This window comes from Nomascus leucogenys, chromosome 2 (assembly GCF_006542625.1).
Source record: "Nomascus leucogenys isolate Asia chromosome 2, Asia_NLE_v1, whole genome shotgun sequence".
Classification (NCBI taxonomy): domain Eukaryota; kingdom Metazoa; phylum Chordata; class Mammalia; order Primates; family Hylobatidae; genus Nomascus; species Nomascus leucogenys.
Window position 1 is genome coordinate 151,770,101 of NC_044382.1, and position 21,671 is coordinate 151,791,771.

General features: G+C 63.6%; 1 protein-coding gene across 7 annotated transcripts in view; it reads left to right on the forward strand.

The window, feature by feature from the left end:
- Window positions 1–21,671, forward strand: part of GSE1 (Gse1 coiled-coil protein) — a 500,133-nt gene that overhangs the window by 460,160 nt on the left and 18,302 nt on the right. For all 7 annotated transcript variants that reach the window (XM_030819556.1, XM_030819565.1, XM_030819573.1 and 4 more), the window contains 3 exons: window positions 13,381–13,580; window positions 20,676–20,848; window positions 21,198–21,395. In XM_030819556.1, coding sequence (XP_030675416.1) covers window positions 13,381–13,580; window positions 20,676–20,848; window positions 21,198–21,395 — 571 coding nt within the window. The remainder of the gene's footprint in view (window positions 1–13,380; window positions 13,581–20,675; window positions 20,849–21,197; window positions 21,396–21,671) is intronic.

Here is a 21,671-nt window from a genome sequence, read left to right on the forward strand (position 1 = left end):
AACTCCCTGAGGCAGAGACTGTGGGGAGCATAGACAAGCGGCCCCCGGGGGTCTGGAGCCTTGGCTTCTGGTGTCACGTGGGCAGGACCTGCTGTGTGACCCTGGGCACGTGCTGACCCTCTCAGCCTCATTTTTCCTGTCTGTGCAGTGAGGCTCTAAAGAGGCCCCTTTTGGCTCTGGCTTTGGGGTACTTCTTGGCGCCTGCGATGACCATTGGCTGGGGCTGCTGCTGGCACAGATGGGGAGGGGCAGTGGGCGGCTGGAGTTGCTGGGGGCCTTGGCCCTGTGGATTCTGGCCTCGGACACCCTCTGGACTCGGTGCTCACAGGCGGGGGACTGAGGAAACAGGGACCCCAGTGGCATCTGCTTCATTCACCTCCAAGGCCCACGGGCTAGGATCCGGGTTCCAGGGCCCTCCGGGGTGGCCACAGAGCAACAGGTGCAGGAGCTGCGTCCGTCTCTACGTTACCCGGGTTCCAGCTTGGCAGAAGGGACGCCTGCCCTGACCAGGGCGGGCTGGGGGTCTTCTCATTTCTGAATATCTCCTTCCTGCGTCCTTTCTGCTACTGCTCATTGGAAAGTGGGGGAGTGCGAGAGGACACACCTGACATTGACGGATGGGGGGGCACTGGCCCAGGAGGGAGGCCCGTTGGGGTCTGGTTTCTGTACCACCAGGGGGCAGCCCCTCCCCTCCTGGCTCTTCCTGGCAAACCAGGCACAGGCGGGACCGCCAGAAAACCCTCCACACCCTTGACAGGGGACTCCCTGGCCACGCCTGAGTGGGCCAGGTTACATGGGCCCCACCTGTGTCAAGAGGCCAGGCAACTGCAGACAGATGGCTCAGGGGGAAGCAGACTGCCTGCCTGGTGGGCCCCCAGGCATCCTGGACTCTCTGGGGCAGTGAACAAGGCAGCTGGGGACAGACCTCGGGAGGAAGCTGAGCTTGGAGTCGAGACTCGGACTCTCCTGAGGGGCGGAGAGAAGCCAGGGCAGAGCTGGCCCAGCTACTCCTGCTGCAGTTGTCTTTTTTCTCAGTGTTGAGGGGCAGGAGAACAAGGGCTGGTGAGGGATTTCCGAGGCCACAGGCGACACGTGGCTTGCGCTGGTGCTGCCTGGGCTGGGTTATCCGTGCATCCTGCCTTCATCCAGCAGCTATGTCTGCTTCGGGGCCTCTGGGCTCCACCCCTGGGTTACGCTGCAGAGGACGTGGTCAGGAAAGGGCAGGTTTCCCTCCTCGCCAAGGAAGGTGGTAGAGAGGTGTTCAGAGTCGCCCTTCCCTCCCTGGGCCCAGCAGGGGCCGTGGGCGTCACAGCAGGAGCCTGCCTCACAGGACCGTCGCTGCTTCTCCGCTGCCCCAGGCTGGCCCCAGCACTTGGCTTGGTGGCTCGGCCAGTGGGCAGCCCGAGTGCCAGAGGCCGCTGGTCCCCACTAGCCAGGATTAAAGTGTGCCACTGGGCGCCCATGGCGGGAGGCCAGACACCATGGCCTCGGGGCCCTGCTGCCTCCCAGCTGCAACCTGGGCACTGGGAAGGGTCCCCCATGGTGGATGCCCCCCAGGAAAGGTGCCCCTGGGGTGGATGCCTGGGAACTGAATGGCAGAGGGTCGGGAGAGCGGGTGAGCAGTGCCACTGCCTGAGCCATATGCCCATCGGTTCACTCACCCTAGTCACCCCCTATTGAGCTGGGAACGCCAAGGTTTGTGGGGCTCGGAGTCTGCGGACGTGGAGCAGTGTTTGGGTCCCGGGACGCCCTCAGCCGGGACTGGGCCCTTGTCACCCCCACCCCTGTTTTGATGAGTCTCCATCTGGTCACCCCCGGTCAGGCCTTGGTCTGGATGAGGAGGGACTGGGTGATTCGTTCTCGTGACCTCAGCCACTCAGTGCACCTGGTCCCCATTCTCATGGAGTCACCCAGACCCAGACCTCACCTTCCCTGTCCGTGGAACTTGCCGGCAGCCCTCCCAGGCCCCTCGGGCAGCTGAGAAGGCCAAGGTTCAGGGAGGTCAAGTAGCAAGACGGCAGCCGCAGCGGGTGGGGTTGTGTCCGTATCCTGCTGCTGCCGGGCCTTCCCGGGGGAGCTGGGAGAGCTGTCATTAGGACAGTTCTGAGCTGGTGGTCCCGGTGGTAACTGCTGGAAAGGAAGCCCCCCTCACTCCTAGCACCACTGCCAGTGGATCAGAGAGCTGGCATTGGGCGCACAAAACGGTCTATGCCTGGCCGTCAGCGCACTGACCGTGCCTGCCTGCGGGTTGTGGAATCCGGGCTGAGAGTGGGGACACGTGGACCCCCCAGCTCCCCGGTGCTACCCCCCAAGCTCCCCGGTGCTACCTCCCCACCTGTGCCAGAGGGCAGCAGGGGGAACCTTTGGCGGACTTGGCAGTGGGAGGGGTCTGGATTTCTTATTTAAAATTTTTTTAGTTATAATTCACGTGCCATAAAATTCACCCTGTGGGAGTGCGTGATTTGGTGATTTTCCTACACGGTTGTGTGACCATCTGATTCTAGAACATTTGGGTCCCCCCTAAGAGAACCTCAGTTGCATTCGCCATCAGCCCCCACGCCCTCCCCCAGCCCCTGGCGGCCGCTGTCTGCTTTCTGCCTCTGTAGACGTGCCTGTGGGCATTTCATACACATGGGTTGGCGCAGTGTGTGTCTGGACCCTTGAGTGTGACAGCTCCTAGTCCTCGTGGGCCGTCTGAGGCATGACAGCCCTTCCTGCCTCTCATGGCTGGACGACCTGGGTCGGGGGAGCTGAGCGGGGCCACGAACCCGCAGCTGCCTTTCTGCTCCATCCTGGAGGTGGACCAGCAAGGGCGTCCTCACCTTCATCGCGGCGGTGGCTGTGCCCCCTTCATCGCGGCAGTGGCTGTGTATCGAGTCCCCGCTTGATCGCGGCAGTGGCTGTGTATCGAGTGCCTGCTGTGCCCCTGGCAGGCTCGCTGTGCTTCTCACGCAGCCTTCGCCTCTGGTGGATGAGAACTGAGCCTCCAGCTTGCCTGGGTCCCACGTCGTAATTGGCATGGGGAATTCCAACCCTCAGCTCGTGCCTGAGACTCCATAGCCCCCTGCCCCGCAGGTGTAGCCTCCTCCCCGCAGAAAGGGAGACTGGGCCTCTGTGAAAGCCACACCTGCCGGGGAGCAGGGTCCCTCTGGTGCCTACCAGGTGCCCAAGAGAGCACCAAGCCCTGGCAGGCTAGCGGCTGAGCTGGCCAGCTCACAGCTCACAGGCCCGCAGCCAGGGCTGCCTTCTGGTGGTGGCACGTCCTGGGCAGGGGGGCAGGGATGGAAGCAGGGCAGCTCCCAGAACTGCAGGGGGAGGTGGCAGGAGAGGTGGCAGAGCTGGGGCACCCAGGGAGCAGCAGAGGCTGTGCTGCCCCACGCGGCCCCTCCTCGGGAGGTGCCCTGACCCCTGGCTGCCTGTGGCAGCCTTCTCACTCACCCTGACCCTCCTCTCCAGTGCGCGCCTGACGACTTCTGGAAGTGGCTCTCATTTTTCGCCATCTGACTGCAATTGCCTCCGCGTCTCTCCTCTCGTTGTGTCTCAAGCGTGTAGTTTAAAAATTCAATTCAGACGAAGCTGTGGCATGTGCTGCCCCAGTAGAAAGGCTGGGAAGAAGAGGAAGAGGAGGCCCTCGCTGGGATTTATTTTTCTGGAGGCGCTGAGACGTCTTCTCATCTTCAAAGCTCAGTCACCTGCCCACCAGCGCGGGGCCAGACACCCATCCCCAGGGCCAGCCTGACCCTTTCACCTACTCACTCCCGAGGCTGGGGCGCCTTGGGCGAGGGCGGACGCTTGGGAATCGCCGATCCACGCCCCGGCACCTTCCTTCCTTGCTGTGTGATCCGGGCAGGCCGCTTCGCCTCTCTGAGCTTACGCTTTTTCTTGGGTGAGGAGCAGTTCTCCATCTCATGAATTGTGGGGACTCGGGGACGTGCCACCACCGGGCATGGTGGCATGAGCGTCAGTGCAGCAGGCCTCCACCCTGGCTCCCGCCCCCGCCTCCCCTTCCTTGCCCCCCCACCCTAATGCCGCCTCCTTTCACCTTCCCCGTTCTTGCTACCCCCACCTGCTACGTGCATCCCCCACTCCTCCACCCACTGCCACCCCTTCTCCCGACTCCCCGTCCTACCCCTGTGACCCCCATCATCTGCCCCGCGAGGGCGTGTGCTTCCCCGGTGGGGTTGGAAGGTATGGGTCCGCCATGGCTTCCCCACGTCAGTGGCTCTGGGCCGGGAGCCTGCAGTGGCTTCCTCTAGTCCCAGTGGGGCAGGGTGCAGGCAGGGCCAGGTGGCTGCCTGTTTGTCTTGACTTGCTGGGAGAAATGGGGCTTGCAGTGGCCGGACCCCATGCAGAGCGTTCTAGAAGGAGCCTTAGGCTGCAGGTTTGGGCGTCATCCCGAGTTGATCCTGGGTTGCACCCCCAGCGCCTTCCCAGTGACCAGCCCAGGCTGCAGTCTGAGCCCAGGCGTCCCTGACCCTGTTCTGCCCTGGTGGCTGTTGGTCTCTGTTCCTCCCACATTGTCCCAGCCACCAAAGTGATGTCCCCGGGGCCGCCCAGCCCTTCCTCCGACGCAGCTGGGCCAGCTCCTGCCGTAGCCCAGACTGCTCGGGTGGCACCGGGTCTTTGTGTACAAGCAGGGACCTGTGCCTTCCTTGGAGTGACAGCCTGGCCACCGCCTCCCTCCCTGCCTCTCCTACCAGGACCTCTTCTGCACAGAGACCCAACCACCCCCATAGGCATGTGAAACCTCAGCCTAGGAGTCCCGAGAGTGGGGGGTGGGTCCCAGCCCTATGTCCCACCTCCTGCCCTGGACAGATTTTGACTCCCCTCTGAGCCTCCTGGGCGCGAGGCCTAGCCTGCCTTGAGGGTGTGTCGGGATCCCCACATCATCCCTTGTCCTTGGAGGTGCTTGTTGACTGACTGAATAAGTGGTGTTTGCCCCGAGGGTGCCCCAGGAACCCCTGTGCCTGGAGCCAGGCCTTGTGCTTCAAGCTCCCCAGCTCCACCGTGAAGGCAGCCCTGAGCCAGACTGGGGTCTGACAGCTGTCGGGCCTGCCATGGAGCTGTCCAGGCCAGGGGCTGCCCAGTGTCTCTGGCCCCTGCAGAGGGCAGGCCGTGGAGCCTCCACCGCCGCCCCCACTGCTGTGTGACGAAGCCAGGGCTGCTGCCAGGCGCCCTCGCAAGCTGTGTGGCATCTGCTTGCCGTGTGCAGCAGGCAGCAGCCTCCCGCAGGGACGCAGCGCCCGTCTGCCAAGGCGGCGGGGGGCGGAGGTGCGGGAAGCCTCCCGTGTCCTCAGCTGCTCCAGGAGGCACAGGCAGCACCTGGGACCACGCATCCCGTCCCTGGGAAACAGTTGGGGGCAATCGTGCTGTGGGCCTTTGCTCTGGGAGGCCGGCGCTCTGGGAACAGGGTGGCCCCAGAGCCTTCCCAGGTGGGCTGGGAGAGCTGCCGTCTAGAGGACAGTTGTAGCAGGTGCTCCTGGCTGGAGAGGAAGCGCCGCCTCATCCCAGCACCACCCATGGTGCAGGGAGCTGGGGTTGGGTGCACAAGAGTCTGAGCCCGTTCCCACCCCACCTCCTTGTCACCAGCTCCGTGGCCGGGACTCGTGGCTTCCTTGCCCACACTTTGCCCCCTTAACACTGGCCGGGGGGCTCATGGTACCTGCCCTGGAAGCTGCCAGAGGCCTCTGCAAGCAGGTGTTGGCCGCTGTGTAACCTGCGGTAGGAGTGGCGCAGGCACCCACAGCCCGGCTTGGGCCACAGGGACGGGGCCAATGGGTGGTGGCGGTGGGGCTGGAACTCCTCTCTTGTCATCGAGGCCTGCAGGGCCCTGTGCCGCCTTCCCCTGGTAGTGTCTGCTGGCTGCCTGCCTCGTCTTGTCACTGGCTTTGCAGGCAAGAAGGGAGTCAGATCCGGTTACTGTTCGGTCCCTGGTGCCACCTGAAACCAAGATCCCACCTGAGTGAGCAGGGATCACGGAGCCTTCCTCGTGAGTTGCCGTGGGAATGATTCCACCGTGGAGTGGGCCTGGGCGGAGGAGAGGCTCCCCCTTTCTGCCGCTGCCTCGGAAATCTGCCTCTCAAAGAAAACAGCAAAACAAACACGGAGGAAGGATCCCGCCTGGCAGGCTCGCCTCGCGTGGGTGTCAGTCTGCGGTGGCGGCGGCTCTGCAGGCGTCTGGAGCCCGTCTGTCTCCAGCGCAGGTGTGAGCGCCGCGGGTGTCCTCATGGTGCCTCTCTGTTCTCCTGGCCCAGGGGGCAGGGAGCTGGTGGTCAGGGGAAGCCAGAGCCGGAGGGGAGCAAGGCCCACGGAGAGGACCCCACCGCCTGTCCCGACCCCTTCTCTGCATAGCACAGTGGGGAGCCCTGGGCAGGGTGGAGGAGCCCAGTACTTGGCGTGTCAGCCGATGGGGGGCCTGTCCTGGAATAATGGAGGCAAGGCGTCCCCTAGCCACTTGGATATAAGGGTGTTTTTTTCCAGTTTCCCCTGATGCACCCTCTGCCTCCCTACAGCCCCTGTGCCCCTTTCTTCTTTCTCGCCCTAATGTCCCACCTCCCTCAGGTTACCTGTCTCAGCTCCTTTGGCCCCACGCGGACTCTCCCAGCTCCATCCGGCTCCCAGGGTCCAGCATCTAAGCTCACGGTGTTCAGCAAATAATCGGCCCCGGCAAAACGCATTTCAAGCTAGAAACCCACACCTCCCCTAGAAACCCACACCTCCCATTGTCAGTTTGGGTTTGATGAGTGTGGCGTGTGATGGCAGGGTGCGCATGTGAGCCCGCCACTGGCCGACGCCCCCCGCCTCCTTTGCAGCTGTGAGGTGGGGCCTTGTGGGTGGACGCACGCCGCAGGTCAGGAGAGCCCTGTCCTGGGAGCCTCATAGGGCAGCTGCTGCTACTTCGTCTCCCGCTTCTCCCTGGAATGCAGGGGGTCATGGCGTGACTTCAGCCCTGCGCTGTGGTGTGCCTGCTGTCCCATGTACCGGGGCTGTGGTAACTCCAGAAGGTTTCCCAGCCTGTTCTTGTAACCTGTGCGACGGGGACTTCACCTCCCAGACCCGCACGATTCCCACTGGGCGGGGGGCTGCCTGGCTCTTTCCTTTGGGGTCTAGTGTTCCCGTTCCACTGGGCGGATTTCAAGGAAAGCAGCTGGGGTGACTCAGCTCTTGTCCCACTTGGCCACTCACTGGCTGGCGGCTTCCTGTGGCTCCCATGGGTCTCCTGGGTCAAGGGGCTGGACCTCCTCTGGCCGGGCTGCTTTCCACGTCCATGTCGCCACAAGTCCTCCCGGGGCTGGGTTCCCAGGTTTTGGATGGAAACAGGTCGGTAGGGGGCGGTAGAGAGTGGAGGAGCAGCCTTGGCAGAACACGTTGTGTGGACGTGCCCCGCCCTGCCTCCAGGTGTTCCAGCCCCCACCGGCCGAGGGCCCAGCTGGCATCGCCGTTGGCGTGTCTGCTCCAGTCATGGCACGTGGCACAACGGGGCTCCTGCTGAGTGGACTCTGCCCAGAGCTTTTCAAGGTTGAGCTGGGAGCTGAGCATGATGCTGCATGCCTATAGTCCCAGCTACTCGGAGGCTGAGGTGGGAGGATCACTTGAGCCCTGGAGGTTGAGGCTGCGGTGAGTCATGATTGCACCACTGCATTCCAGCCTGGGCGACAGAGAGAGACCCTGTCTCTAAAAATATTTTTTAGTTAAAAAGAAAATTTTAAACACTGATTTGGGGACAGAACAGATGACAGGAAGAGCCCCCAGGTTAGCAGACAAACAGGGTCCCCTGGGTTCTCACCCTGGCCGGCACCTGCCCCTGCATGGTTGAAAGTAGGGGGCAAAGTGCAGCTGGGGACCCTCCTTCTAAGGGGCTGAGACAGGGGTCTGTCGCTCACCCGTCTGTTCAAGCTGCCCCTCACCTGTGTCTCCATTGGCAGCATGGGCTTGGCATGGGCTGTGGACACCGGAGCCGTCCCCTGGGGCTTTGGTCCTGCTAAGCTCTGGGCATACCCCTGGCCATGGCATCTCACAAAGACATTCCAGGGACCCTCTTTAGGGAAGCACGTCCGATAGTCACCGTTCTGTTCTCTCCGCCGTTCCCCTGAGTAGTTGCAGCGGGGTCGGGCTCTGGGGTGGGTCAGGGCCATGCAGAACAGCGGCTGGGGAATGCCTGTGCCGAGTTCGACCGGGGAGTCTTTACCTCTCAGAGTGCCCTGCCCTCCCCTTTCCTGCCATGCTCGCTGCTGGCCTGGCCAGGGCCTGTGGCTTCGGGGCCTGACCACAGTGAGGCCACACCCGCCTCGGTCTATAGTGCGCTGGAGAGTGGTCCCGTGGCCTGGCCCCCAAGTGCCTCTTAAAGACCGATGACTCCTCTTCAGGGGGTGCCGGTGGTTTTTGCCTGGCGGCGTGGGCCTGAGCCTGGGTGGCTGACAGGTGCTGCTGTGGCGCTGCGGTCCTGTTTTCGCCCTCAATACACTCCCTGGCTGACTTTGGGGTGTCAGCTGTTAATTACATCTGCCCATGGGCCTCAGCGCTAATCTTCGAGGTCAGACAGCAGAGGTGACGCGGACACGGGCTGCCTCTTGTCATCTCTAATCCGTATCCGTTTCATTGACTAACTCCTGGCTAAATACCGCCAGTTAATTACAGCAATCACAGACCTTCCTGCTCCAGCCACGCGGTGAGAATGAGGGTTCGAGGGCCAGGTGCCAGCCTCGCTAATGGGCTTGGCATTGTGGGGACATTGATCGAGGCTGAGCTGGCTGGTCTGATGAGTAGCACCCCCTAGCAGGGATTAGGCCGCTGAGTGTCAATGGCCTCCTCTGGCCCCAGACAAGACCCTGCCCCAGAGAAGCTCCCCTCCCCTCACCCACGCCTCTTACTTCCTCACCCACTGGTGCTTAGAAACGAGGCTCGTTCAGAGACTCTGGAGTGGCGGCTGCCTTGGTCGTGGCAAGGGGTTTCTCTGGGAGGTGGGGTTCAGAGGGATGGGGCAGCGTGGGGTCTGGAGCCAGGCAGCTCCGGGTCTCTGTTTATCCTCTTATGGCATGGGCTGTAAGGTTCTCCCCATTTGTAGAGTTGGGGGTACAGAGAAGTCTGAGGTTCCTGGGGCTGGGCACGTGGTGGGGCTCGGAAGCTCCTGCTCGCAGCTCCCCACTGTCCAGTCCCCAGGGAGGACCCAGAGCGCACCCCGCCATTGGCCCCAACTTTTCCCCTGGGTAGCAGGAGCCCAGATCATGAGCTCTCGGCAGCCTCTGCCTGGGTGGGGTGGCGGCTCTTGGTGTGTTGGTTTTATTTCCTTTTTCAGCTCCAGAGCACAAATGTCCACATTTCCCCCACTCACAGCTACTGGAATCTAGACGGGAACACCCTGGGTTTGGGCCGGGTGCACAGAAGGGATTCCCATGAAGAAGGGCGGTGAGGCAGGCGCAGTTACTCATGCCTGTAATCCCAGCACTGTGGGCAACCGAGGCGGGAGGATCGCTTGAGTCCAGGAGTTTGAGACCATCCTGGGCACCATAGCGAGACCCTGTGTCTACCAAAAAAAAAAAAAAAAAATAGCCGGGCCTGATGGCATGTTCCTTTAGTCCCCGCTCCTCAGGAGGCTGAGGTGGGAGGATCACTTGAACCCAGAAGGTGGAGGCTGCAGTGAGCTGTGATTGCACCACTGAACTCCAGCCCAGCCTGGGCAACAGAGTGAGATCCTGTCTCAAAAAAAAAAAGAGTGGTCGGCACAGTACTGTTGACAGCGGCCACAAGGTGAGCCCAGCCTGTATGCCACCAGCTGAGGGACGGACCAGTAAGGAGTGGGTGGACAGAGGCACACAGTGGACTGTCACTTAGCCGCGGGAAGGAGAGATTCTCTTAGGTGCTGCAATGTGGATGAGCCGTGAAAACACGGCTCCCAGTGAGAGGAGCCAGACAAGAAGGGCCACACAGTGGGATTCCCTTGATGTGAAGCCTCCGGAACAGGCCCCTCCGTAGGGGCGGAGAGCCGACGCGTGCGGGGCCTGGGGAGAGGGGAGTGGCTGCTTGTGGGTAGGGGGTTCCTTTTGGGGTGACGGAAATGCTCTGAAATGGATTGTGGTGATGGTCGCACAAGTCTGAACGTGCTAGAACCGTGGGGCCGTGCGCTGGGTGGGTGAGTCACGCGGAATGGCATCGTAGCTCGGTGAAGCTGTAACAGTTGAAACCGGAGAGCCATGGAGGTTCCATGGAAACTGCTTTACAGATCCTTTCCCTAGGTTTTGTGTGTTTTTCCCGAAAAGCTTAAAGTGAACTTTTTCTCAAAATCTAAATACGTACAGAAAAGCACCTAGACTGCCAGTGTCCAGAGCGAACCCACAGATCAGCAGGGCTGAGGCCTGTTCTCCTGTCCCCACCCTCTGCCCCCGAGGTGAGGGGCATGGTGCCTCGCCCTGCAGCCAGGTGTCCCTTCCTCAGGTGGATCTAGTAGGCCGCCGGCACAGTGCCCAGTCCCAGGGGTTGGCCCAGCCGACTTGGGGTGGTGGAATTCTTGGGGTGTGGGCAGTGGCTGGCTAGTCCATCCAGGGGTCTGGGGGTGGGTCACGCCTCAGGGGCAGCAGCCCTCAGCCTCACTTCCCACGTGGGTCAGGTCCTGGTGGGTGGGAGCGTGATGTGGTGGGGGCCTTGCCTTGGGCAGTTCAGGGGTTGCTGGGGAGAATGTGAATGTGCCTCTGGGCTGCTCTGGGGCGTGGCCAATCTGGCTGGACTGAGTCTCTGCTGTGGGGCTGCCCTGTCCAGTTGTGCAGGCTGCACACAAGCCCGGAGAACCACATTAAAGAGGCCCAGATAGCGTTCTGCAGGAGGCAACGGACTTGCCCTGGGGACAGGGCAGCTGCCCCACCCCGAAGGAGCACCTTTTGGAGAGCAAAGCCCTGTTTCCACATCGGGATGCCTGTGGGGCTCTGCCTCCTGGTTACATCACTGTGGCCGCTTTGGCTGCCTGAGGCCTCCGTGCGCCCCCTGTAAGCAGCAGTTTTCTTTGGTGAATGTGCGTGTGCCCACTCCGGACACAGTGAAGGGGAGATGAGGCTGCTTCTGCCCCCGGAACCGAGGCCAGGTCTGAACAGAAGTCGGGCAGGATGCCAGGAGCTGATGGGCTGGGGTTCTCCTTCTGGAAAGGGCATCTGACCCCTGCTCCTACCATGCCCCGGGCTGCAGGTGCCTCCCAAGTGGGGCTTTTGCAAACAGAAGGTGCCCAGTTGTACCACGCCTCCTCAGACGGCAGCATCTGTCCCCATGGGCCCAAGTGCAAGCTCGCACAGCCGCTGTGACACGGGGTCTGGGTGCCTGGACGCACGGTGCTGCTGGTGGGTGGACGTGTGCCTGTTGCTGCCGCAGCCTGCCCCAGTGGACACTGTGCTGTGATATCATAGAATCCAGGGCCACCTCTGCGGCCTGCCTTGTTGGGGATATTGGCCTGTGCTGGACATCAGTTGGGTGCTGTGTGTGGCTCTTGGGGACAGAGATCTGCCCTGGGCCTGTGTCAGGGAAGGGGCTTAGGGAGGGTGAGCCGGACGCTGACCTGTGTACAAGTCCACAACTGTGTGAGCGGCACCAGGTCTCCCCCTTGCAGGCTGCAGGCCAGCCGGAGTCGGGGGTGTGAGTGTGCAGCCGTGCACCCCCTGGGCCTCGTCAGGCTGGGCAGGGTCTTGACTCGCAGGCAGCAGAGGTTCTGGAGCCCCAGGCCCAGGCCTCACTGGCAGCCCCAGCCTCTGGGGAGCTGCTGTGGCCTCGGTCACGGGGACTTGACCCCCACAACAAGGGGGTGGAGGCTCTGGAAGCGAGGCTGGTGCCTGCTTGGGGACAGGAGGACTCTTGGAGCAGGTGCCTTTGGACATCCTCAGCCCCACCCCTGCCACCACACACACTTGGTCCTCTTCTGACCTGGGTGGGAGTCAGACAACAGAGGGGAGCCCTGGTGTGAGATGGAGGAAGCCCCTCCCTTAGGGCCTGGGAACACTCCTCCCCGTCCTCCCCCGTCCAAACCCCTGCTGCACCTGCAGATGGGCCGGGGTGGCCCTGCCCGTCCATGCCTCCTGCCCTTGGGGTATCCTCTTGGCTATAGCCAGCAGTCACCCAGGCCCGAAGCCCTCCTGCCTGCCCTGCGCCCTCCCCCTGCTGCCAGCGGGGCTGCAGCCACCCATTCTCCCGTGCCCACGGTGTCTTGGGGGCTGAGGGGTTCTTTCTGAGGCGATGGGCGAGTGCTGGGGTAGGTCGTGGTGGTGGCTGTAAACAGCGAACCTAGGCAGACTTCCTAATGGGTGCCCTTAAGGATAGTGAATTATATCTCAGTTTCTGAAATTTAAAAATAAATGGATCTTTTAAAGAAACTCCCCCAGGGTCACCGTGGGTCACCCTGAATGGCTGCCGTTTGAGCTTCCTCAGCCACCACCGCACTGCGTCCCTGCTTGGCTGGGCCCCATAGAGGGGTGCTAACCACTTCTTTTTTTGTTTTGAGACGAAGTCTCACGCTGTCACCAGGCTGGAGTGTAGCAGCGCGATCTCTGCTCACCACAACGTCCGCCTCCCGAGTAGTAGGGACTACAGGCGCCTGCCACCACGCCTGGCTAATATTTGTATTTTTAGTAGAGACAGGGTTTCACCATGTTGGCCGGGATGGTCTCTATCTCCTGACCTCGTGATCCGCCCGCCTCGGCCTCCCAAAGTGCTGGGATTACAGGAGTGAGCCACTGCGACCGGCCAGTGCTGACCACTTCTTATGTTTGTTCCCTGCCGCGCTCCAGCCCCATGTCTCCCCTGCTTGACGGGAGCCCCCGGAGGGGGCATCTTTTGCTGTGACCCCCCCAAGCACATAGGGGCTCCCTGGGAAGACTCAGAGGCTTGGGGTCTTTGCTGCTCACATGTGGAGCTGTATCTCGGTGGGGTAGGGTGCGTGGCCCAGCTGGCCTGATGTGTCCTGGGATGTCCACAGGCCCCTGGCTCACGACACCTCCTAGAAACACGTGTGTTCTCTAACTCTGGGGCTCCATGTCTGTCCCGGAAGGTGCTGCCTTCGTCTCTCACTCAGGGACGTCAGGCACTGGACCTGCCCGCCCTGCCCAGGCTCCTTCTGTCTGGTGGAGTGGGCGGCCCTGGGCACCAGAGCATCTGTGCTTTGTGCCACGTGACCAGGGCCTGTGGGGCAAAGGAATAGGGAGTGCTGGGGTAGACTGAGCTGCTGACCTGATCGGGCCTCAGGAGGGGTGTCTTCTGCCCTCCTGTCTTGGGTGGGGGCGCACGAGGCTGGTAGACCTGGTGCTCTGGGGGCCTCACTTGGGGCAGGGGGGCAGCTGGAACGCAGGTCCCCAGCTGGCACTGCAAGCGGCTGTCACCGCGGCTCTCAGGCCACCGTCTTCTCCTCCACAGGGTCCTCACTGAGCAGCGAGTCGTCCCCCGTGTCCTCTCCGGCCACCAACCACAGCTCCCCTGCCAGCACACCCAAGCGCGTGCCCATGGGCCCTATCATTGTCCCCCCTGGGGGCCACAGCGTGCCCAGCACACCCCCCGTGGTGACCATCGCTCCAACCAAAACCGTCAATGGCGTCTGGAGGAGTGAGAGCCGGCAGGTGAGTGGGGCGGGGCAGGGAGCCCAGGGTCCTCTAAGTGGGGAGGCTGGATTCAGGCATCCGTTGGGGGCTCTGGAGCTTTCGAGGTTGAGTTTACATTCCAAAGACACTCCCTCCCCCACCCCACCTGAGTTTCCGTCTCCTTCCCTGCAACGTGAGGGTGACAGCGGCACCCTCCTGGAGGCCCTGTGCGGGTGAGTACATCGGCCCACTCATCAGTCTGTCAGAAGAAACCACCCACTGGAGGTGTCCCGTTATTTTCTCCTGTTCTGGAGGCCACAAGTTCACAATCTGGGCGCCGTCAGGGCTGGTTTCCCCAGAGGCCTCTCCTGGGTCGCTGGTGGCTCCCTTCTCCCTGGGTCGTCTGTGGTGTCTCCGTGTCTGGGTCCTGATCTCCTCTTCTCATAAGGACACCAGTCAGTTGGTTTAGCGCCCACCCTAATGTCCTTATTCTCATTTAGTCACCTCTTTAAAGACCGTGTCTCCAAATGCAGTTCCGTCCTGAGGCCCTGGCCATCGGGGCTCTAACACACGGATTTGGGTGGGGGTGGGAGTCCAGTTCAAGCTGTGACACCGTCGAGCCGTAAAGTGGTGTTTGCACACTGACACCCAGCAAACTAGCTGTGACTGTCACGGTCTGTGAACTGAACAAAGAATTGACGTAGGAAAGATAGCAGCCCAGACGCTATCAGAACAAGACATCTGGGGGTGTCTTTTGGGGCTCCCAGCAGAGGTCTCTCCCCAAGTTTTCGGGGCTCCTTATGTCTGTGGGCCCCTCACTCTGCACTGGGGCCTGCCTGTGTGGAAGGAGCTGGCACTGGGAGCTGCTCTTCTGCCCCTGCCTGGGGCCTCCGTGCCCTCAGGTGGCTACCTGCAGCTCTCCTGGCCTCCCACCCCTGGCGCGCAGCCTGGAGTGGGCCCTTCCTAATTAAGAACGATTCTTGGGCTGCTGTCGCCTGGACTTTTCTGCTGAGTTCCCAGAGGGGCAGCCCCACTTGGAAATACTAATTAAACCACAAAGAAGGCGGGGAGGAGGGGAGAGTGGCTCTTCCCTGTACCAGCTCTCTCGCCCAGGGGGACCTGGGTATTGGAGCCACCTGGTCATCATCAGGGCCTGTCTGTCCTCTATCCCCAGAGGTGTGGGAAGGGAGCCAGCCTCAGTCCACAGGTGACAGCCCCTGGGCAGGCCCTGATCCAGGGTCCCAGTGGGGATCCCTGGGAGCTCTGGACTGGGACCCCCGGGGCCTGAGGTTGCTTCTGCTTCCTTTCACGCCTTCCCTGGCCGAGGGGACAAACCTGCCCGGGGTCCTCACCTTGCTGGACCTCCTCTGCCCCTGAAGCCTCTCTTAGTTTCACTCATCCTCATGCGAGGTCTGGAGATGGAGGGGCAGGGCGTGGCCTGGAGGGTGGACCCTGGCCAGAGGGGCCTCCACCCCCCACAGGGCTTGCAGCAGCCCATGGCGGCCCTGGTCCTGGTTTGGGGGAGGATGAGGGAGTTGTTACCAGCTCCGCTGCCTCCAGAGGCCACCCCCCAGGGCCAGCCTTGACCCCAAGGGGCCCTGATTCACCTGACTCAAACAGCTGAGGCTCCTTGCGTCCCACTGGTGGGACCTGGCTGCTGGTGCCACTGCCCGCAGCTCAAGGGAGGCTGCTTCCGTGCCCCAGCCTGGACGGACCAGGAGCCTCTACCAGCCAGGACCCTGCACCCAGCCACTGCCTTGACCCTGACCAGAGCTCCTGGCCTAGACCCAGGACGCCTCTAGGGGATTCCAGCGCCTTTCCTGGCGACTCCTCCGCTCTGAGCTGGTCCCTCCTCGGAGGGTCCTTACCGCCTCGGGAACACTGAGCAACCCCAGAGCAGAGCAGGGGCGCGACAGATCCGCTCCAGCAGTTTACCAGCGCTGCGCTTAATGGAACACAGTGCCACCAGGGAAGGCGCGGGGCCGGGAGCTGGATTAGCAGGTGATGTACGGAGAGGCTCTTCGCTCGGGCACAGAGGCTCAGCCGGGAATTTAATCCTCTCGGAGCAGGGAGGTGGAGAGAGGATTCTCCTCCCACCCCGCCCAGAGCTGTGGCCATGAGTCCTTAGGGGTCTCTGAGGCTGCAGATGCAGGCAGGAGCTGCCAGGCCAGAGGCTTTTCGGCCCCTTGTTGAGGTCACCCCTCTCTCCCAGGTAGTGGGAGCTGCGAGAGGAGAAATGAGACGAAAAAGCCTATTTTAAAGCTAACAGGGCATGTGCTGTGTGTCTGACTATGGAACCCTTGCACTAATCGCCGGAGAATGACGGATTTGCCTCCTCTGCTCCTTCCCGTCGCCCTCCCCCTTCCCCCCTCCTCCCCCTCACCCTCCCCTTTCCCCCCCTCACCCTCCCCCTTCCCCCCTCTTCCCCTCGCCCTCCCCCTTCCCCCTCCTCCCCCTCCCCCTCCCCTTCCCCTCCTCCCCTCCCCCTTCCTCCCCCTCCCCTTTCCCTCCTCCCCTCCCCCTTCCTCTCCCCCTCCCTCTCCCCTTCCCCTCCCCTTCCTCTCCCCTCCCTCTCCCCTTCCCCTCCCCTCCCCTTCCCCTCCCCTCCCCTCCCCTCCCCTCCCTCTCCCCTTCCCCTCCCCTCCCTCCCCTCCCCTCCCCTCCCCTCCTCCCCTTCCCTCCCCCTCCCCCTCCTCCCCTTCCCTCCCCCTCCTCCCCTCCCTCCCCCTTCCTCTCCCCTCCCCTCCCCTCCCTCCCTCCCCCTCCCTCCCCCCCTTCCCTCCTCCCCCTTCCCCTCCTCCCCCTTCCCTCCTCCCCCTTCCCCTCCTCCCCTTCCCCTCCTCTCCCTCCTCCCCCTCCCCTTCTCCCCCTCCCCTTCTCCCCTCCCCTTCTCCCCTCCTTTTCTCCCCCTCCCCTCCCCCTCCCTTCTCCCCTCCCCTCCTCCCCTCCCCTTCTCCCCTCCTCCCCTTCTCCCCTCCTCCCCTTCTCCCCTCCTCCCCTTCCCCCTCCTCCCCTTCCCCTCCTCTCCCCCTCCTTCCCCCCCTCCTCCTCCCCCTCCCCTTCCCCCCTCCCCTCCCCTTCCCCCCCTCCCTCCCTTCCCCCCCTCCTCCTCCCTCCCCCTCCTCCTCCTCCCCTTCCCCCCTCCTCCTCCCCTCCCCCCCCTCCTCCCCTCCCCCCTCCCCTCCCCCTCCCTCCTCCCCTCCCCCCTTCCCTCCTCCTCCCCTTCTCCCTCCTCCCCTTCTCCTCCTCCCCTTCTCCTCCTCCTCCCCTTCCCCTCCTCCTCCCCTTCCCCTCCTCCCCCTCCCCTTCCCTCCCCCTCCTCCTCCCCCTCCCTTCCCCCTCCCTTCCCCCTCCTCCCCTTCTCCTCCTCCTCCCCTTCTCCTCCTCCTCCCCTTCTCCTCCCTCCCCTTCCCCTCCCCTTCCCTCCCCTCCCCCTCCCCTTCCCCCCTCCTCCTCCTCCCCTTCCCCCCTCCTCCTCCTCCCCTCCCCCTCCTCCTCCCCTCCCCTCCCCCTTCCCCTTCCCCCCTCCTCCTCCCCCTCCCCTCCCCTCCCCTCCCCCCTCCCCCTTCCCCTCTCCCCTCCTCCCCTCTCCTCCTCCCCTTCTCCTCCTCCCCCTCCCCTTCCCCTCCCCTCCTCCCCCCCCTTCCCCTTCCCCTCCTCCTCCTCCCCTCCCCTCCCCTCCTCCTCCCCTCCCTTCCCCTCCTCCCCCCTCCCCTTCCCCTCCTCCTCCTCCCCCCCTCCCCTCTCCCCTCCCCTTCCCCTCCTCCTCCCCCTCCCCTCCCCTTCCCTCCCCCCTCCCCTCCCCTCCTCCCCTCCCCTCCCCCCTTCCCCTCCCCCCTCCCCTCCCCCCCCCCTCCCCCCCCCCCCCCCTCCCCTTCCCTCCCCCCTCCCCTCCCCTTCCCCTCCTCCCCCTCCCCTTCCCCTCCCCCCCTCCCCTCCCTCCCCCTCCCCCTCCCCTTCCCCTCCTCCCCTCCCTCCCCTTCCCCCTCCCCTCCTCCCCTCCTCCCCCTCCCCTCCTCCCCCTCCCCCCCCCTCCTCCTCCCCCCTCCTCCCCCTCCCCCTCTCCCTCTGCCCCCTCCTCCCCCTTCTTTCATCGGTGCAGCTGCGGCTGCAGCCGCTGCTCAGAAATGAAAAGCTGCCCACAGATGCGCCCTGATGCATCTGTCTGTGGAGACGGCAGTGAGACCCCGGCTGCTGCTATCGGGGTGCCTTTGGGGTAGCTGCCGAGCCTGCTGAGCCTTGCCTGGGTGGGTGGCAGCCTTGTGCGTCACTCCAGGCCCCGCTGACCTAGTTCCCAGGTGTCTGTGCCAGGGTTGGCTGGGCGCCAGCCAGACGGAAGCCACAGACGTGTGGGTCTGGTTCGCTGGGCCCCTACCCCGCCTGCTGGCTGCCCCCCAGCCTCCCGGACTCCCTGTTTGTCCTCAGCCAGGCCAGGAAGGTGCCATCTGGTCTGCGAGCAGGGCTTTGTCCTTGGCTGAGGGGAAAAGGGGTTCAAGGGCCGTGTCTGGGCCGGGGACAGGCCCCTCCTTGTGGCGGGGCAGCTGGGGGCCCTGTGCTCTGCTGTTTGACCCGGCCCACGGCGCAGGCAGCATGCGGAGGAGGGCGGCAGGCCTGGGCTGTCGGCAGCTTCTCCCTGGGTGCTGTCCTCAGGTCGAGGTCTGTCTTCCAGCCCTCTTCTGACTCTGGCCACCCAGGGCTGGGTGATGATTGAACCCCGTGGCCGTCATGTCCCTCCTGCCCTGGAGGCCTCACCACCAGCCTGGGAGGGGGAGTCCAGGTCCCCTGGGTGCCTGAGCAGGCGAGGCCCGTGTTTTGGGCATCCAGAGACCCGCTAGCTTTGGGCCTGGTGTTCATTGGGGTGCTACCTGGATGCTGGGGGGCCAGGGGCCACTCCATCTCCTTCAGTCCATCCCAGACCCTGGGAACAGGGTGTCTCCTTCCTCGTGCTCCATTCTTCAGATGTTTGGACCTATGCCAGGTAGGGTAGGGGTGTGAGGCAGGATCTAGAAGCCCGGCCTGGAAATGGCCTCATGGGGCTGGGGTAGGCGGGCAAGCCTGGCAACGCACCTGCCATGTCCGGGCCTCCACCCTGCTGGTGCGTTCCCCACATGCCCATGCACAGCTGTGCCATCAACTCCACTGCCCTGAGTCCCCCGCATGCCCGTTCATAGCTGTGCCATCAACTCCGCTGCCTTCTGAGCAGGTGCTGTGACAGGCATATGCCATTGATGTGTGCACGAGGTACGACAGGATGGCCGGGTCTCCCAAGGTCAGGTTGGCCCCTCGGCCACTCCCCTACTACCCCGGTTGCTGACACCGGCTGGAGACCCCAAGGCCAGGCGCTGGCCCCTCAATAGGAAGTTCCCGGCCCCACGCAGGGCATCAGTGCCCGTGTGTACCTCCCACCCTTGAGACCAGCACCCTGGAAAGGCAGGTCAGAGGTGAACCCAGGAGGACCGGACAGAGAAGGGGGGCCGGGGCTCAGCCCACAGGAAGGGAGCAGATGCTGCGTCTCATTGAAGATTCCAGGCGGTGGCGGCGGCTCCTCCAATTAATCCTTGCTGACTGTCCCCTGGAGGGTGGAGAGTGGGGAGGCGCCGGCCGGGGCTGCCTGCACTGCCTCTGCGCGGGTGCCATGTGCTGCTGCCGGGTCACCGTCTGCCGCCATGAAGATGGATGGGCCCAGAAAGAGGGGCTGGTGGGTCAGGGACACAGGCATGGCCCCTGGGAGACAGATGCCTCTCCATGGTGGGGCAGGTCTCAGAGCCTCTGGGCCATCATTCCTGCTGATTTTGTGGGGAGACGGCCACGGCCTCATTGTTTTTTGGGTGTTTGGCATTTTGTGGCTCAGGGAGGCAGAGCGTGGCTGGTGCTCTTCAGGAGCACTGCCCGCTGATCAGCAGTCGTTACCTGACATGGCCACGTGGAACCGGAGGAAGGGCCAGGTTCCTGTGGGTCTGCATCCCTGGGAAGCTCAGAGGGGCCAGTGTGGCCATGGCTCTCAGACACCCCCAGGTCAGGGTAAGGCCTGGGCAGGGCTGTCCCCACATGGGGAAGATGCTGAGGCTGAGAGCGGCTGCCCAGTGACAGAGTGATGCCTGGGTTGGCAGCTATCCAGAACACAGCCCCCATCTGGGCCGCCCTGAGGCTTGCTCCCCCTCCCCCCGCCTCCCCCTTAGTCGCACGAATAACAGGAACAAGCAGGGCCTTTTCATGCTCTGGTTTCTCCGGGCTGGACCCCGCGTGGATGGGTGTGTGGGGCAGCCTCTGCGTGGCTAGGGGTGGCATGGCCTATCCTTGAACGTGGCGGGGACCTCAGCCCGGAAGGTGGGCTTTGGCCACTGCCACCTCCTGCTTTGTGCCTGGAGCAGACCCCTCATCTGAGTCCTCTGGGCCACCTTCCCAGCTACGCCCAGGTCCACTGTCTGTCCAGGAGCCTGCGACAGGCGAGCTGTCGCCTTCCCTGCCCCACCGTGTGTGTGAAGGCCGGTACCCCAGCTGGCCAGTCAGGGCCCAGCTGCTGCCTATTCTGGTGGGCTCCAGGGCCAGGGCCACCCCAGGAGGTGGTTGGGGGCAGACCAGCACCTTCAGCCCGGGGGCAGTGCCAGCTTCCTTTGGCCCCTGTCCTCCACGTGGGCACTGGGGCCAGGACATCTGAGGTCAGGTGGGCAGCTGTCGGCGCAGTGGTCGTGCTGGCTACATCGTGGCACTCGCTTCACGGCGTGCTGGGTGCCAACAGTGTCTGCTTCCCCGGGTGTGTGTCTGGTGTGACCTTCGGATGTCCACGCCAGGAGGTCCGTGGAGGCAGGAGCCCCTGCCACCCTGCATCCTTCACCTGTGCCCATTGTGGTTCTTGGGGGTTCTAGTTCTTCTGCTGGACTGAGGAGGCCCAGGGAGGGAGGCAGACCCCGAGACGCACTTCACCCCAGACCAGTCGGAGCCACATCCGCCTCCTTACTGTTCTGCTTCCCATGCCACATGCACCATGTTTTGTGTAGAAAGCCTTAGGGAAAGGATGTTTCTGGAACATGAACTAAATCTAGCGCCTTCCCGTGAGTCAGGAGACCTGGCTCTGTCCTGTGGGCAGTGGCCTCTACCAGGCTCCCGCCCTGACCGGATGCTCTCATCCCTCAGGATGCCGGCTCCAGGAGCAGCAGTGGAGGTCGGGAACGCCTCGTTGTGGAGCCCCCGCTCCCCCAGGAGAAGGCAGGGGGCCCAGCCATCCCGTCGCACCTGCTCAGCACCCCCTACCCCTTCGGCCTCTCCCCCAGCTCAGTTGTGCAGGATTCCCGCTTCCCGCCACTCAAGTAAGTTGGTCGGCGGGGACTTCGGTGAGGCGGCCGGGTGGGGACACAAGTGCTCAGGGTCTGGGTCCCCAGGCAGACTGCGGTCTGCACTGATGAGGCTGTGCCTGCCAGATGGTCGTCGGCCGCTCAGCCCTGGGGATTGCAGCCCTGTCTGTGCCCCTTCACACTGAGGTGGCAGTGGCAGCTCGCTCCCCCCGCTGCTTAAGCCCCGTCCTCGTTCTGGGTGCCAGGAGTCTGGGTGCCGACTGAGCACCAAGGGTGATGCAGGGAGGTTAGCCATCCCCCTACGCAGGAGCAGGTCTCCACTCACCTGTCCCCACTTTGTCCTGTCCACTATCCCTGCCTGTAGCCTCCAGCGGCCTGTGCACCACGTGGTGCCCCCCAGCACCGTGACCGAGGACTACCTGAGAAGCTTCCGGCCCTACCACACCACTGACGACCTCCGCATGTCCTCACTGCCTCCCCTCGGCCTGGACCCGGCCACTGCTGCAGCCTACTACCATCCCAGCTACCTGGCCCCACACCCCTTCCCCCACCCGGCCTTCAGGTGAGGCCTCCCCCACGTGTCCTCTCATCTAGGTGCTGGTCTGTTCCTGGCAAGATGGAACCTGGCAGGGAAGGTGTTTCTTAACGACCTGGGAGCCAGGCTCCCAGGGGAGTGTCTAGAGTAGCCCCTGAAATCGTCCCCAGCTTTGAGCCCAAATTCAGCCCTGATGGCCCATTAGGGGTCGCCTCCTGGTAGACAGTCCCCCTTGGTGACTGTGCTGTCATCCCTGGCTCCTCCCCTTCTCATTGGGGGGTCCACTGACAGCAAGTCACTGTT